Here is a 17,555-nt window from a genome sequence, read left to right on the forward strand (position 1 = left end):
TTCCTCCCTTTCAAATAAAATAAAAACAAAACTTAAAAATATTTTATTCTCCCACCAGTTATATATTAGGGTGCCTGTTTCCCCATATCTTCACCATCATAGTGTATAATCAACCGTTTTGATTTGTGTTATTTTAATTGGTAAAAAATTAAGTGTAAAAATTAACAATGTAATTTAAATTTGAAGTTTTCTTTTTTAAAAAATATACATATATTTATTTGATAGGCAGAGTTACAGATTGAGGGAGGGAGAGTCAGAGAGAGATCTTCCATCCGCTGGTTCACCCCAAATGGCCACAACAGCTGGAGCTGGGCTGACCCAAAGCCAGGAGCCAGGAGCTTTTTCTGGGTCTTGCTCATGTGTGCAGGGGCTCAAGCACTTGGGCCGTCTTCCACTGCTTTCCCAGGCCATTAGCAGGGAGCTAGACTGGAAGTGGAGCAGCCAAGACTTGAACTGGTACCCTTATGGGATGCCAGTGCTACAGGTGAAGGCTTAGCCTACTATGCCATAGTGCCCACCCCAAATTTGCAGGTTTTTAATGAGAGTAAGCTTCAGCATTTTTTAATGTGTTTAAGAGACATTTAGGTTTCATTTTCTGTGAACTGTATTTTCATATCTTTTATCCTTCCCACCATTATTTTTAATTTTATTAATTTGTAAAAGCTTGCCTATATGTTAAAGAAATTAACTCTTCAAAGATGAGCTACAGATATTTTTTTCCAGTTTGCTATTTGCCTTTTGGCTTAGCTTATGGCTTTTTTTTTTTTAAAGTTGAATTTATCTCTCTTCCAGATTTTGTGTCATATGAAAAGGTCTTTTGTACTCTGAGCTTATAACTTTATGGCTTTATTTCTGACAGTTAAATCTTTGACATATCTGGAATTTATCCTCGTGTCAAGTGTGGGTATGGATCCAATATTTTTTTCTGGATGGCTCATTTGTCTGGTTGGGGAACTCTCCTGGTGTCACTCTTGGATGATCCCCCACGAGCACATGGATCACGTTTCCAGTCCAGAGATCACAACTCAGACGCCTGCAGAGACGGCGCAGGTTACATAAAAGAGTGAGCAGTGCCAGGTGGGGAGGACAGCCAACTGGAAACGGGATGGCATACTTTTCTAAAGAGGGCAGCCACTACCTGCGCCTGCTCAGTATTCCCTTGCGTGAATGCCGTAGGACTCCGTGTAGCTGGATCTTTGTCAAGAGAAGCTGGAAATACACATTTTTATATGTAATCTCTGGGTTGTAAAATGTGGACCACAATTTCAAAAACTTAAATACAACCTTGGCCAAACAAAACATGTCTTCGGGCCAGATCTGCCCTAGAAAAAGCCTTCTAATATCCTTAGCCAAGAATGAAACTTCCCACTAACAACTTGACTCTCCCAGGAGAAGATACAGCCACAGCCTGGTGGTTTATGGCTGGGGGCTGGGAACAGGAGAGAGAAGTGAAGACACTGTATATAAGCAGGTCTTAGCCCTCACACACTAAGATTAATTGTAGAAATACAAGCATTCCATTATCCCAAGTGTGGGGAATGTGGATGTACCCATTTATTCGACATTCTTGACACAGTGGGTACTTGATTAAAAACGATCTCTTTAAGTTTTCCCACTCTGCCCTTTTGATTTTGCCAAGCTGAATAAACGATGCGTACCCGGGGGGAGGATAATTGTTCAGCCACTGGTCCTGGGCCTGAAATTGTGGCACAGACTTGTTTTTTTGGAGCTTGTCGTTCCCTTCCTCACTGCTGGTGGCCAGGGACAGGGCGTGAAGGACTGACTGTCCTCTTCACGGCAGGTTAATAGTCATGTGCTCAGTATCTTCCGTGAGATGGAATTTGTGCTAATCATACAGTTTCCATAGTCTATGCCTCTTCAACTTGGAAAGGCTGAAGGTCAGAGATCTTACTGGAGTTGCTAACGAGTAAAACCTCCTCGCAGGATCGGATCCAGATTCGGTAGGACCCGAAGCCTACACAAAGTGGAGGACAGATTAGTAGCTCAAAAATATCTACTGATTTTTTTTTTTTTTTAAACGATCTGACTTTGTGAACACACGGGGGCCTGTGCAAGTGAGGGACCTTTCACTTCAAGCTTGATGGACGTCATTGTCATTTGCCACTTCTGGCCCTGCCACCGAGGGCTAAGAGGTTTCCAAGCCGTCTCTTCTCGGCTCCCCACAGCATCACCCAAGTCCGCCGCAAACACGTCAATTACCGCGTCCAGCCCCAAAGCCCTTTTCCCTCACCATCCCTAAGCCGTCTCCCACCACCGCAGTCCACAGCACCGAGTCGCGATCGCCTCGGGAAGCTCGAGGGGAGGAGGACGAGGACGCGTAAAAAGAGTCAGTCACTTTGTCCAGTCGGTCTGGAACAGGCGCCCCGCGAAGCTCCGGGGAGAGCCGGGCTCCCCCGGGGGCCCCCTGGCCCCAGCACCTCCGCGCCTGGCCGGCGCCGCTGCCAGCTCCGCGGCGCGCATGCTCCGTGCGGGGCTTCTCCGGCGGCCGCGGACGGTGAGTGCCGGGCCGAGGGGGCGGGCCGAGCCGCGAGTGCGGGGCCCCGGAGCTCCTCTGCGGCCTCGGCGCGCTCTGCGCGGCTGCTGAAGGGGCGGCGGCGGCGGCCAGCTCCGTCCGCGCGACTGCGGCTCTCCCGCCCGCCGCGCGCGCCCCGGCAGTCCGCAGGGCCCTCTGGGGGTGACTCGGGCGGACCGGGCTGGGCCGGGCCGGGCGGTGTTGCAGGCCGAGAGGGCGGGGATGAGGCGATGAGGAGACGAGCCGCCGCCGCCGCTCTCCGCCCGCCGCGGCCGTAGCGGGAGTCAGGGCGGGGGCGAGGCCGGCTGAAAGCTTCGGGGCTTCGGACCCAGACAAAGGAGGAGGAGCCGCCCGAGAAGCCGGCCAGCGCCGCGGCGAAAGGAGGTCGCCACCGGGGGTCGCCCGGGCTCGCGGGCCGCGGCGCTTCCTCTGAGGGAGCCGCGCCGCACCGGGGCCGCCCGGGCCGAGGAAGCCGTCCCCGGGTCCCCGCCCGCCCGCCCGCCGGCGCCGCCTCCCAGCCGCCTGGGCCCGGGCGGCAGGCGGCGGCCGCCGGCGAGGCGAGGCGGCCCGTGCCCTGCCTGTCAGGCCGTCGGCCCGGCGCGGCCCGCGGGCCGCCCCCCGATGCGGAGGCGCTGCTGCCGGGGCCATGCAGCAGGCGCCGCAGCTGTACGAGTTCTTCAGCGAAGAGAACAGCCCGAAATGGCGGGGATTGTTGGTCCCGGCCCTGCGGAAGGTCAGTGCTGGGGCCGGGACGGCCGCGGGAAGGGCCGGGGCGGCCGCGGGCTGCATCGGCGGGGCGGGCGGCCGAGGTGCCCGGCCCGGGGGGTCCCCGGAGGGTCTACCGGGGCGCAGCTCGTCCTCCGAGGGCTCGGGACCCCCGGGGCCGAGCTGTGTGTTTTTGGCTGGCGACGGGAGGCTCACGATTGCCTGTTGCATCCAGAAGGACCTTTTCTCAAGTTGTGTTTTTCTTTTTTTTTTTTTTTTTGCCTGATCCCGGAAGGAAGGTTTTGTTATGATCATAAAACTGGATTTCATGTTGCAGTCGTTTCGAAAGGCAGCTTCCGCCGTTGACCAATTTGTTGTCCTCGGGCTGGATTCGGCACGAGAAGGTCCCGCTGGCATTCAGACAGTTTCTGAAACAAAAACACATTTTGGGGCGGGGTAATGACTTTGGGGGGCAGCCCCCGTAGGCAGTGTGCTGGTCAAAGGGTCCCACTGCAGCACTTTTTTTTTTTTTTTTTTTTTTTGGTTTTCTGGTAATCGGGCTCTTTAGCCCGTGTGTGAATGTCAGTGAGTCAGGATTCTCACCTTTGCAGCTCTCAAGGTGAACTTAAAGCGCCTCCCGCTTCCTGCCAAAGGTGTCTTATAGAAGATTTCCCTTAAAGAATTCCGTGCGTGTCTTCCCTAGGTGCGATGGAGGGATTTTAAGGAACAAACCAGGGGCAAGCTCATCGAAATCCATTTTTGAAGTTTGAGTGCATTGCTAGGGCGCATCTCTCCCGGAGGCCGCTGTGTCAGGCTTCCTGTGTGAATTTATTTACAAATCACACGGTTGTTTTTATAAGAAATCCTTCTTGAGGTCCAAGCACATTGGAAAGCCGTAAATGGCAGCTGAACGTGGGCTCCCTTTGCCCTTGATGCAAACTTAGTCCCTTCTGCCTTCTGTGCCAAGTAAGAAGGAATATTAATAAAAACGTAAAAGCGCTTGGAAAATAAGTCTTTGCGCATTAAGTTTCATAAATGAAAGACATGTGTTTTAAAAGTAAAAACATTGTCCTCATGCATTTGAAGTTTCAGATTTTCCTTCTCACAAAGACATGTTGTTGCTTCTCGTGGAGCAAACACCAAGTCCTGTGTTTTTAGAGAAACTTGGTGGAGGTGACTGAGGGGGCTCGAGAGTTATTTCGCTGTTAGCGGGACATTAAATTGGCTTTTCTTCCATGTACAGCCCAGTTCTGTACAGAAAGGGAAAGAAATGGAAAGTGTGCTGAGTAGTGATAATGAAACCTGGCCTAAATTAAAAAGAGGGAAATGCTTAGATGTTAATTAGCCCTGCTGCCACACAGAAGTCTGAGTGCCGTTGTCAGGCAGGCCTTAGGGGTAACGTAGGGACACAGGTGTATACCGTTAGTACTTTCTGGTAGCAAATGGCATTGGAGTGGGTGTTGCATGATTTACTTACTAGATAGCTTTGACTCTAATAATTCTTCATGTACTGATACAGATTAATTTTTCAGATTGAGCTGGAATCAAAGCTAGGGCTAGCATCCCATCCTAGTACATTGCTTTGGTGCTGTTACTTTGCGTTTGTATGTCCTACTTGTTTCCTGGAATATAGGTACCTTACGTGGATACTATGTTGTCATATGCTACATTTATGGTATTGTCTATGCCTAAGAAATAAATACATCTAAGAAAGTTTAGTCTTTTGAGGCAAATACAAAAAACAATTATTAGCTTATTAACTTGCTCTTATAGAACTAGGTGCATTTTTTATGTTTTTGGAAAATTTTTGGTCAGAGTAATCTGGATTATGTCGTTTTGTGGTGTTGGAGACATTACAATATATGGGTTTGTAGTGTCTGCTAAGAGTTGTAGCTCTTTTTTCTTTTTTTTTAAAGATTTATTTTATTTATTTGAAAGAGTTACAGAGAGAGGTAGAGAGAGAAAGAGGTCTTCCATCTGCTGGTTCACTCCCCAGATGGCCACAACGGCTGGAGCTGCGTTGATCCGAAGCCAGGAGTCAGGAGCTTCTTCCAGCTCTCCCACGTGGGTGCAGGGGCCCAAGGACTTGGGTCATCCTCCACTGCTTTCCCAGGCCATTGCAGAGTGCTGGATGGGATTAGAACCAGCGCCCATATGGGATGCTGGTGCTTCAGGCCACAGCTTTAACCCACTGCGCCACAGCGCCAGCCCCAAGTTGTAGCTCTTAAGGGACTCGAAGTTCATTCTTCTTTTGCTGAAAATTTCAAATTGTGGTGTCTGTAGCCATGTCTTTGTACAATGAGGATTTCTGCCACTTCTGGGGAGACTGCCTTTACATTTCAAGCATCTAGAATTGCGCTTCCTTTCTGCAGTTGACTAGCTATATAAACCTACCAGGATTTTACTGTAATATTTTTCTTCTTTTGTTGGTGTTACTATGGAACATGTGGTGTATTCCAGCTTCTTTGATTCATTTAATGTTTACTGAACACATTTTAGGTTCTTAAGATATCATACTGGATCTTAAGAATACAAAGGTGGATTTTAAAAAGTAAAGGCCCTCGTTTAAAGGTGTTTACCACCTAGACTGAAAATTCTAAATTATGATGTTTTGCTTCCTGAAAATGAAATAGTATTTCTGAGTTCCAAGTTCTGTAAGGAGTATTTATGTGTGTGTGGAATAATGCAGTTTAATTGACTCTATCAAGTTAGTCCACTTGGGCGTCTTGGTGAAACCTCCAAAATATATATATATTTTTTGAAATACAGAATGACAGAGAGAGAGAGAGAGGGACAGAGAGAGAAAGAGATCTTCCATCTGCTGGTTCACTCCCTAAATGTATGCAATGGCTGAGGCTGGGACAGAATGAAGTCAAGAGCCATGAACTCCATCCTGGTCTCCCACATGGTGAAAGGGCTCAAATACTTGGGCCATCTTTTGCTGTCTTCCAAGGTGTCTAAGCAGGGTCATGGATTTGAGGCAGTGCAGCTGGGACTCAAATTGGTGCTCCAGTATGCAATGCTGTTATCACAAGCTGAGATTTAACCCACTGTGACATAATGCAGTGTCTCTGAAATTGTTAAAATACAACTTTCAGAAAGGTAAAATCATGACTTTTGTGCAAATGTCAATGGACACGTGTCATTGGTTTTGATTCAACCCATTACTTAGAGAACTAGTAAATGTCAAAGCTGCTCATGAGAAACTTTGAGGAGGTAAGTATTTATAGACAATTTAATAAAAGAGTACTGAGCTCAGATTGTTAGGTTAGATACAAAATTAGTTAACTTCCTGCAAGAACATAAAAGAGTAAGTTTTGGGAGCCAGTGTTGTGTCCCAGTGGGTTAAGGTGCCAATTATAATCCAGCATCCCATGTTGTAGCACCTAGGGCTGTTCTGTTTCCGATCCAGTTCCCTATTAATGTGGCAGGAAAGCAGAAGAGTATAGCTCAAGTGCCTGAGTCCTTGCTACCCACATGGGAGACCTGGTTGGTCTTGAGTTCATGGAAGATGCATAGTATGAAAAAACTGTGCATGGATTTTAAAAGTTTTTTTAAATACTTTTTAGAAGGTTCTTATTTTTCATTGTATTAAAAAAAATATTTTTTTGACAGGCAGAGTGGACAGTGAGAGAGACAGACAGAGAGAAAGGTCTTCCTTTGCCGTTGGTTCACCCTCCAATGGCCTCCATGGCCGGCACGCTGCGGCCAGTGCACCGCGCTGATCCGAAGGCAGGAGCCAGGTGCTTCTCCTGGTCTCCCATGTGGGTGCAGGGCCCAAGCACTTGGGCCATCCTCCACTGCCTTCCCGGGCCACAGCAGAGAGCTGGCCTGGAAGAGGGGCAACCGGGACAGAATCCGGTGCCCCAACCAGGACTAGAACCTGGTGTGCCGGCGCCGCAAGGCGGAGGATTAGCCTGTTAAGCCACGGCGCTGGCCTGGCCATTGTATTTTAAAGACAGAGTGAGGGGCCAGTGCTGTGGCGTAGCATATAAAGCTGCTGCCTGCAGTGCTGGTATCCTATGTTGGCATCAGTTTGAGTCCCAGCTGCTCTACTTCCAATCCAACTCTCTGCTTTGGACTGGGAAAGCAGTAGAAGATGGCCCAACTCCTTGGGCCCCTAACTTGCGTGGGGGACCCAGGAGAATCTCCTAGCTCCTGGCTTCAGATCAGCCCAGCTCCAGCTGTTGCAGCCATTTGCGAAGTGAACCAGTGGATGGAGGACCTTCTCTGTCTCTGCCTCTGCTTCTCTGTAACTCTGCCTTTCGGGTCAATAAATAAATATATATGTATATTTTAAAAAAGAGTAGGGGTCAGCATTGTGGTATATAGCAAGTTAAGCTGTAGCCCATGTTGCTGATATCCCATATGGGCACCAGTTTGTGTCCCAGCTGCTCTGCTTCCTGTCCAGCTGCCTGTTGATGCACCTGGGAAAGCATCAGAAAATGACCCACGTCTTTGGGTCCCTGTGGCCTTGTGGCAGATTTGGATGTAGTTCTTGGTTCCTGGCTTTGTCCTGGCCTGACCCTGGTTGTCGCAGCCATTTGGGGAGTGAATCAGCGGATGGACCTCTATCTCTCCGCCTCTTCCTCCCTCTCTGTAACTCTGCCTTTCAAATAAATAAATAAATCTTTAAAACAAAAAAGAGTGACAGAGATTGAGAGAGACCTTCCATTCATTAGCTAATTCCCACAAAAGTACCTGCAACAGCCAGTGTTGGGCCAGCCTAAAGCTAGGTGCTTGGAACCCAATCTGGGCCACCAGCATAGGTAGCAAAGATCTAAGTATTTTAGCCATCATTTGCCACCTCCCAGGATGCACATTAGAAGGAAGCTGGATTAGAAGCTGAGTAGCCAAGACTTAAACCAGGTACTCTGATATAAAATACAGTTATCCCAGTGGTATCTTAACTGCTATGCCAAATGCCCATCCATCAGAAATTTTTTGCACAAAAATAAACTTACGGTTTATTCATTTTCCATGAACTTTTTGAATTTCCCATGTGTATGTTTGCTCATGTGTGCATGTCTCTATGAATATGTATTTATTTTTCAAAGCACCATTGTTGGTGTTGAAAATGCAAGGGTTTTTTTCAAAAACAGTGAGTATTCATTTCACTATGTAGAAACACAAAAGTTGAAAAATTAGATTTATGGCAAAATACTTTTGGAAATAGAAAGGTATTGTTCTAGGCTGGCGCCATGGCTCAACAGGCTAATCCTCTGCCTTCTGGCACCGGCACACCGGGTTCTAGTCCTGGTTGGGGCGCCAGATTCTATCCCAGTTGCCCCTCTTCCAGGCCAGCTCTGTGCTATGGCCCGGGAAGGCAGTGGAGATGGCCCAAGTGCTTGGGCCCTGCACCCCATGGGAGACCAGGAGAAGCACCTGGCTCCTGCCTTCGGATCAGCGAGATGCGCCGGCCGCAGCGGCCATTGGAGGGTGAACCAAAGGCAAAGGAAGACCTTTCTCTCTGTCTCTCTCTCTCTCTCACTATCCACTCTGCCTCTCAAAAAAAAAAAAATGTATTGTTATTTACCTTTTTGCTTATTTGTTCTTTATTTATAAAGCACAACCTCACGTAGGCATTTAAAAACATACAGAGTGGGGGCCGGCATTGTGGCATAGCAGGTAAAGCTGTCACCTGTGACACTGGCATCCCATATGGGCGCCGATTCTTGTTCCAGCTGCTCCATTTCCGGTCTTCCTCCCTGTTAATGGCCTTGGAAGGTGGCAGAAGATGGCCCAAGTATTTGGGCCCCAGCACCCACGTGGGAGACCCCGATGAAGCTCCTGGCTCATTTCTCGGGAGCTCCCAAAGTCAGGAACTCAATCCTGGCCTCTCACATGGTGGCAGAAATCTTATCACTTGAACCATCACCAATGCCTCCTAGGATCTGCATTGTTGGAAAGCTGGAGTCTGGAGCTGAAGCCCAGAATTGAACTCACGTACTCTAGTGCAGGACACGAGTGTCTTCAATGCTATGTTAAATACCCACTCTATTTGAAAATAATTTTATCAGATTTTTCAATCCCTGATCCTTCCTTTGTAGATGTCCTTTCTGTAAGTGTTCTGAACCAAGCTATCCATGGAAAAGAAAATGTCTGTTGTCTTACCATCTGTAGTTGGAAATGTCAGAGAGAACCAGAAAGAATTGGTTGAGTTGCTTTGTTACTGAGTCTAACTTGATTCAGGTTAAATATGAATCTCTCCATCCCATGATAATTTGCTGGTAGATAGCTATCTAAAAGGCAAGAGATGTGAGAGAATGTCTGGATTAATTAATAGCAGCCTATGGCAAAGAAAAACTAGGAGCTTTGATTCAGAAACGCGTATGTAAAATCTGATGTGGTTTGGTGTTTCTGCCTTTTTTTTTAAATTCCTTTTCTTTTTTTTAAGAATTATTTATTTATTTGAAAGAGTTACAGAGAGATAGGGAGAGACAGAGAGAGGAGAGAGATCTTCCACCTGCTGGTTCACTCTCCAGATGACAACCACCATGCCTGGGCCAGGCTGAAGCCATGAGAAAGGAGCTTCATCTGGGTTTCCCACGTGGGTGCAGGGGCCCAAGTACTTGGGCCATCCTCTGCTTTTTCCCAGGCACATTAGCAGGGAGGTGGATTGGAAGTAGAGCAGCCAGACTTGAACTAACTCCCATATGGGATGCTGGTGCTGCAGATGGCAGCTTGACCCACTACACCACAACATCAGCCCCATGTTTCTGCCTTTGTGCCTGGGTCTCAGAAGGTTGTTTTAGAAAATGGCACAGGATCTTTTTTTTTTTTTTTTTAAGGTTTTATTTATTTATTTTAGAGGTAGACTTATAGACAGAAAGAGGGAGAGACAGTGAGAAAGGTCTTCCATCTGCTTGTTCACTTCCCAAATGGACGCAACAGTCAGAGCTAAGCCAATCCGAAGCCAGGGGCCAGGAGCTTCTTCTGGGTCTCCCACGTGGGCGAAGGGGACCAAGCGTTTGGGCCATCTTCTACTGCTTTCCTAGGCCATCTCAGAGTGCTGGATCAGAAGAGGAGTAGCTGGAACATGAACCGGCACGCCGGCATGGCAGACGGAGGCTTAGCTTACTGTGCTACAGTGCTGGTCCCAAAATGACAGGAGATCTTTCCTTGGGCCAACAAGAAAAGTATAGGGTGATTTGAGAAAATAAAATTAATGTCACTGGTGCATAATGGAGTCAAAGAAGCCTTCTTTAAGATGTACTGAGTTCTGGAGGATATATTAAAATAAATTACTTAGTGTCTAGTGTCTGTTCTTGGTCATGAAGGCCTAGCATGGCCCTTACTGTCACAAGCTTTCATCCTACATGGCTGTGGCAGAGGCCTGGGAGAGATTGAAAAAGAAGTAAACAATTATCTGAAAGGTCAGTTGGAATTAACAAGAGAAAGGGAGAGAATCTGAACAGAGGAAGGATAGGAACAGGACTTGTTTTTAAAAAACAAACCAAAAAAAGGAGATAAGGCCACTGTGGTAGACTATATATAGGTAGACCTAGTTAGTGTCTCTAATTGAGAATAAGAAGTACTTACTGTGGAGTTATCATTTATACACCGAAGTAATTAGATTAACCTGATCAGAATTGTGTTTAGAAATATCATAAACAAGAAACTAGTAAGACATCCTATGATTTTTTTTTTATTTTTGTTTTTGTTTTGACATAAGGCCAGATCTGGATTTCTTAAAGCCACTAAATGTAACAGTAGAACTCGAGGGAGTCATTTGGAATTACTCCAAACTAATAATGACCCAAACTGACTCAAGGGGTTCAGCCAGTACTGGATGAGCATTAGGAATGCGTTTTAACTTGCTGCAGTTGGCTCCCTGTCAGCTATGATTTAGTAGTTGTCTTCTATTTTCAGTTTAATTTTGGTATGGTATATTTGGAGCAGTAATATTCCATTAAAGTGTTTTATGCTGAGTAGCCAAAGCATTACCTATATTACCACTTGACATAAATCAAATATATGTCTTTTATATTAACCATAGCCTCTTGTTCAAGGGAATAGTACTTTGATTATTTCCTCTGTTAGCCTGCATATTTGGATCAGCAAGGGATTTTAATGGGACTAATGGATTTAGCATTATGTGATATAGAAATGTTAAAAATTAACAACCTGAAATTCTTTTCTTCTTTTACATAAAAACATGATAGTAAGTAGTAAGCTTTTGAATTGTATAATGCAGTCAGTAATTCATATGTTATTGTGTAGGAGTGAAGCAACACAGTGTAAATACCAGTAAGATCTGGATATATGAGCACTAGTATTAGTTCAAGTAGTTTTCTATACCCCACTACATTAAATGATTTTGTAAACTCAAAACAGTATCTCTTCCTTTCCGAAGCACTATTGTAGTTTTTAAATCGACTTCTTAGTGGCACGTTACAGTTGATCTCTTCCTCCTTGAAATCCTTTCCTCATTTGGCTTTCAGAACACCAGACTCTCCTGGTTTTCTCTGCATTTTCTTTTAGGTCTTCTCCTTTCATTGTTCCTCCTTATTTTCCCAATCACCTCATTCTGACCTCCCAGAGCTTAGTTTTTAGACTTCTAGTTACACTCATTCTCCTAGAGATTCTACTCTGCCTGTTTCACGTATCATCTGTACCTGATGATTTCCAAATTTGTATTCTGGCTCAGATCTCTCCTACATTGGGATGTTTGTCTTTTTCTGAATGCTTCCACATAGACATGCTAGATATCTCAACTAATAATGACATCCCTCCTTCCCCCAAAACTTGCTCCTTTTGTAGTGGTTCCCTTATCAGTAAGAGGCTATTCATCCTTCTAGTTGCTCAAACTAAAAGTCTTTCTAAAGTTTATTTATTTACTTTTAATTTATTTGAAAGGCAGATTGAGATAGAGAGAAATTATCTTCCATCTGCTAGTTTACTGCCCTAATGGGGCTGGGACAGGCTCAAGTCAGCAGTCAGGAACTCCATTGGGGTCTTCCACATGGGTAGCAGGGAATGAAGTGTACATTAATGTACGTAATGTACATGGTGTACATTAGCAGGAAGCTGGATTGGAACCTGACACAGTGCTTGACCTCAGGCACTTGATATGGGATCTGGGTAACCCAAGCAGCCACTTAACCCGCTGTGCCACAATGCCAGCCCAAACTGAAAATCTGTAGCTATGCTTTAATTCTTTTTTTCATGTCACACTTCTAATCTGTCAGCGAATCCTTTCAGCTCTACTTCACATTATAACTATATTCAGACACCATTTTGTACTTTTCCACTTCTATCACCTGGAGCCAAGTCATCATCAATTTCCTAGAGTATTGAGACAGCTGCTTTGTTGTTCTCCTCTCTCCTACTTTTGCTCCATTCCATCTCCTCTCAACACAGTAAAGTGAGTTGTGTCTCTCTTCTTAAGAACTCAGTGCTTCTTTGAATGAAAGTCAAAGTCCTTGGGCCGGCGCTGTAGTGCAGCAGATTAATGCCCTGGCCTGAAGCGCCGGCATCCCATATGGGTGCCGGTTTGAGACCTGGCTGCTCCACTTCCGATCCAGCTCTCTGCTATGGCCTGGGAAAGCAGTGGAAGATGGCCCAAGTCTTTAGGCCCCTGCACCCACATGGGAGACCCAGAAGAAGCTCCTGGATCCTGGCTCCTGATCGGTGCAGCTCCAGCCATTGTGGCCAATGAGCAAGCGGATGGAAGACCTCTCTCTCTCTTTCTCTCTCTGCCTCTCCTTCTCTCTATGTAACTCTGACTTTCAAGTAAATAAATCTTTAAAAAAAAAAGTCCTTGGCCGGCGCCGTGGCTTAACAGGCTAATCCTCCACCTTGTGGTGCTGGCACACTGGGTTCTAGTCCCTGTTGGGGCGCCGGATTCTATCCCAGTTGCCCCTCTTCCAGGCCAGCTCTCTGCTATGGCCCGGGAGTGCAGTGGAGGATGGCCCAAGTGCTTGGGCCCTGCACCCCATGGGAGACCAGGAGAAGCACCTGGCTCCTGCCTTCGGATCAGCGAGATGCGCCGGCCGCAGCGGCCATTGGAGGGTGAACCAACGGCAAAGGAAGACCTTTCTCTCTGTCTCTCTCTCTCACTATCCACTCTGCCTGTCAAAAAGGAAAAAAAAAAAAAAGTCCTTTCAGTGGCTAGCTCTTGTATGTTCTGGTGCTGTCCCTCATGCCTTGTAATGCTCTTACTTTATTTACTACCCTTTTTTGTCTGGTCTACTCCTGCCTTTTTTCTTTCTTTTTTTTTTTTTTTTTTTTATTTTTGACAGGCAGAGTGGACAGTGAGAGAGAGAGAGACAGAGAGAAAGGTCTGCCTTTGCCGTTGGTTCACCCTCTAATGGCCGCCGCGGTAGCACGCTGCGGCCGGCGCACCGCGCTGTTCCGATGGCAGGAGCCAGGTGCTTATCCTGGTCTCCCATGGGGTGCAGGACCCAAGCACTTGGGCCATCCTCCACTGCACTCCCTGGCCACAGCAGAGAGCTGGCCTGGAAGAGGGGCAACCGGGACAGGATCGGTGCCCCGACCGGGACTAGAACCCGGTGAAGGCGGAGGATTAGCCTGTTGAGCCACAGTGCCGGCTACTCCTGCCTTTTACTGGCTTCCTTGTTCCTAGTCTCACAACTTTGTAGATGATGTATCTCCTGCCGGCAGCACCCTTCCCTAGATAATCACCTAACTCGCCCTTTAAAGTCATTTGAACCTTTATAGTTAAATGTCTTTTTTTTTTTTTTTAAGATTTTTATTTATTTATTTGAAAAGCAGAGTTACAGAGAGGCAGAGGCACAGAGAGAGAGGTCTTCCATCTGCTGATTCACTTCCCAAATGGCTGCAACTGCTGGATCTGGGCCGATCCGAAGCCAGGAGCCAGGAGTTTCTTCTGGAACTCTCATGTAGGTTGGGTGCAGGGGTCCAGGGACTGGGGTCATCTGCTGCTTTCTCAGGCCATAACAGAGAGCTGGATCAGAAGTGGAGCAGCCGAGACTCAAACCAGCACCCATCTGGGATGTTGGCACTGCAGGCAGCAGGTAAGGCTATGCCACAGCGCCGGCCCCTATAGTAAAACTTCCTGGAGAGACCTTTCCGTGAAGTCTATCTAAAACTGCTACATTCCTCTTGTTTTTTGGAGAGTTCCATGGGGATGTTCACAGGTATTCACAACATAACCCAGACTTCTTATTTTCTCCCAAAAACCTACATCTCCAGGATAAATGGTATACCCAGTTCCTGAGCCAGCAACCTAGTTATCATCCTTTCCTTCTCTCTCATACCACACATTGCAGCTTCTCTGTTCTTTCTCCTCAAGTAGAAATTTTCTAATTTCTTTCCTTGCGTATCCCCCAAAGAATTTCACAAAAGTTGCATGTTTTTCCGTTGATATCTAACAATTTTCATTGTTTCATTATAAATACTTTCAGAGGATGATTTTGTATGTGTTATAAATAGTGAAGTTGTAAAACGTTTCTCTCAGTCTTTTTTTTTTTAAGATTTATTTATTTATTTGACAGGCAGAGATATACACACACAGAGATCTTCCATCTACTTGTTTAATTCTTAGATGGCCACAGTGGCCAAGGTTGGACCAGGCTGAAACCAGGAGCTTCATCTGGGTTTCCAACATGGGTGCAGGGGTACTTGGGCCATCTTTCTGCTACTTTCCCAGGTACATTAGCAGGAAGCTGGATTGGAAACAGAACAGCTGGGACTTGAAATGGCACCCATGTGGGATGCTGGCATCGCAAATGGAGGCTTAAACCAGTATGCCACAACCTTGACCCCTCCATCAGTCTTTTAAGTGTATGTAATGCAATCTAAATACCCAAATAGTGTTATACCTGCCATCCTTTTAAAATGCACACGTTGGGGCCTGCCTTCTGGTAGAGGGGCTTAAACTGCCACCTCCAAGAGCAGTATCCCATATGAGTGCAGGTTCAAGTTCCAGCTGCTCCAGTACTGTTCTAGCTCTCTATTAATGTGCCTGGAGAAGCAGCAGAAGATGGTGCAGGCACTTGGGCCCTTGCCATCCAAGATGCCAGTTCCAGGCTCCTGGCTATGACCTGGCTCAGCCCCAGCCATTGTGGCCATGTTGGGAATGAACCAGTTGATAGAAGCTCTTTCCCTTTCTCTGTCTCTCTCTCTCTCTGTAACTCTGCCTTTCAAATAAATAAAAATCTCTAAAGATACATGTCAGAGTGCTTCTTTAACAGTTAATAATTTTACTTTTTATTCCTGTGACCTTTTCTTTCCACTTCCCTCACATAAATGTGTATTATATATATATATATGTGTGTGTGTGTGTGTGTTTAAAAGTCTTTTATCTCTCCTTTGTATTTGTACTTCTTATAAGAATAAAAAGTCTAATGTTGAATTTTTAAAAATTTCCCCTAGAATCATGTGAATATTGAATATGCATATCTCAATAATATCTGTATAACTCTGTATGATTTTTAAATTAGTTCATGTTTCATGAGCAAATATTATTTATTGTTATAATGAGATAGGGTCTTGCTCAAGTAAATCAGGTTTTAGCATCAGTTGTTTTCCTGTTTTTCATTTTTATAGATGTAAATCCTAAGAACTTTTGTTACATAAATAGAAGAAACATTTAAAGATACCAAATCCAGTTTTTAACTTCAAATTATGACTGTTTCAAATTACATAGTATATGTCATCAAAGTTTGCTTTTGCTGATTTCTTAACCAGCAACTTAATTAGGTTCTCCTTTAATTTTGTTTAAAGCAAGAAGTTGGAAATCACCTAAGTTGGAAAATAATTAATTACCTGGTTTTTAGAGTTATTTGCTTTTTCATTTGTTGGCTTTTCTAGGACTTATAAAATAATAACTATAGCTTACTTTTTTAACTTTTTTACTTAGAGGTCCTTTGTTTAATTCAGTGTATCCAAAAAAATTGGATGATAAAAATAATATTAATTTCATTACACTGTGACCAATACAATATATATTGATAAAATGCCTTTTTAATTTATCTCAGCCTTTTTTTTTTAAGATTTATTTTTTTTATTTGAAAGGCCAAGTTATATATAGAGAGAGGAAGAGACAAAGCAAGATAGGTCTTCCATGTGCTGGTTCACTTCCTAAATGGCCACAACAGCTAGGACTGGGCCAAGTGGAAGCCGGGAGCCAGGAGCTTCTTCCGGGTCTCCCACATGGGCACAGGTGTCCAAGCACTTGGGCCTCTTCTGATGCTTTCCCACGTGCATTAACAGGGAGCTGGATCAGAAGTGGAGCAGCCAGGTCTTGAACCCGTGCCCATATGGGACGCCAGCACTGCAGGTGGTGGCTTAACCCACTACGCCACATCGCTGGCCCCATATCTCGTTCTTAAATATATTTTTATTGAGTCCTTGGAGCTACAGTTCTAGCTTATTGTATTGGATGGATAACAAATTATCATAGACATAGTGGCTTAATACAATACCCATTTATATCTCACAGTTTCTGTAGGTCAGAAGTCTTGGAACTGCCTAGCTAGGTTTTCTGTTGGCATCTTACAAGTCTGAAATCAAGATTTTGTTTGAGGCTTTGGTCTCTCATTTGAGTCTTGATTTCTCCTCCCAAGCTGAATAATCATAAGATTATTGAAAGAATTCATTTCCTTTCAGTTACAGGATTGATACCCTCAGTTCCCAAAGGCTGCCGCCATTCCTTGCTAAACAGCCCTCAGCATTGCAGGTCATTTTCCTTCTTCAAGGTTGACAGAAATGCATAAATTGCTACTTCTTGTCTTGTACTTCTAGACCCACTTTTAAAGGATTCACCTGATTAGGTCAGGACTGCACGCAACACCCCCCCCCCCCATTTTTTTTTTTTTTTTAAAGATTTTTATTTATTTGAGAAGTAGAGTTTACAGACGTTGAGAGGGAGAGACAGAAAGAAAAGTCTTTCACCTGCTGGGTCACTCGCCAAATGACTGCAATGACCAGAACTGGGCCTATCCAAAGCCAGGAGCCAGGAGCTTGCTTCTTCTGGGTCTTCCACATAGGTGCAGGAGCCCAAGCATTTGGGCTGTTTCCCACTGCTTTCCCAGGCCATAGCAAGGAGCTAGATCAGAAGAGGAGCAGCAGAGACATGAACTGGTACCCATATGGAATGCGGGTGCCACAGGTGAAGGATTAACCTACTGCGCCACAGTGCTGGCCCCTAGGGCTCCCTTTTGATCAACTCAAAAGTCAGTTGACTAGTGGCTGTAGTGACTTCATCACAGGAATTTGCCATGTAGTGACCTAATTACAGGAATGATAGCCCATCATATTCACAGGTGCTGTGCATGCTTAAGGAGAGGGGACTATGCTGGGCATTTATATAAGTGGGTGAGAGTCTCGG

The 17,555-nt window shown here is 45.6% G+C and overlaps 1 protein-coding gene across 2 annotated transcripts in view; it reads left to right on the plus strand.

The window, feature by feature from the left end:
- Positions 1-3,151: 3,151 nt before the first annotated feature.
- Positions 3,152-17,555, plus strand: part of SOS2 (SOS Ras/Rho guanine nucleotide exchange factor 2) — a 108,166-nt gene continuing 93,762 nt past the window's right edge. For both annotated transcript variants that reach the window (XM_062205152.1, XM_062205153.1), the window contains exon 1: positions 3,152-3,266. In XM_062205152.1, coding sequence (XP_062061136.1) covers positions 3,180-3,266 — 87 coding nt within the window. In that variant the 5' untranslated portion in view covers positions 3,152-3,179. The remainder of the gene's footprint in view (positions 3,267-17,555) is intronic.

Source organism: Lepus europaeus, chromosome 11, assembly GCF_033115175.1.
Source record: "Lepus europaeus isolate LE1 chromosome 11, mLepTim1.pri, whole genome shotgun sequence".
In the NCBI taxonomy this organism is placed as follows: Eukaryota; Metazoa; Chordata; class Mammalia; order Lagomorpha; family Leporidae; genus Lepus; species Lepus europaeus.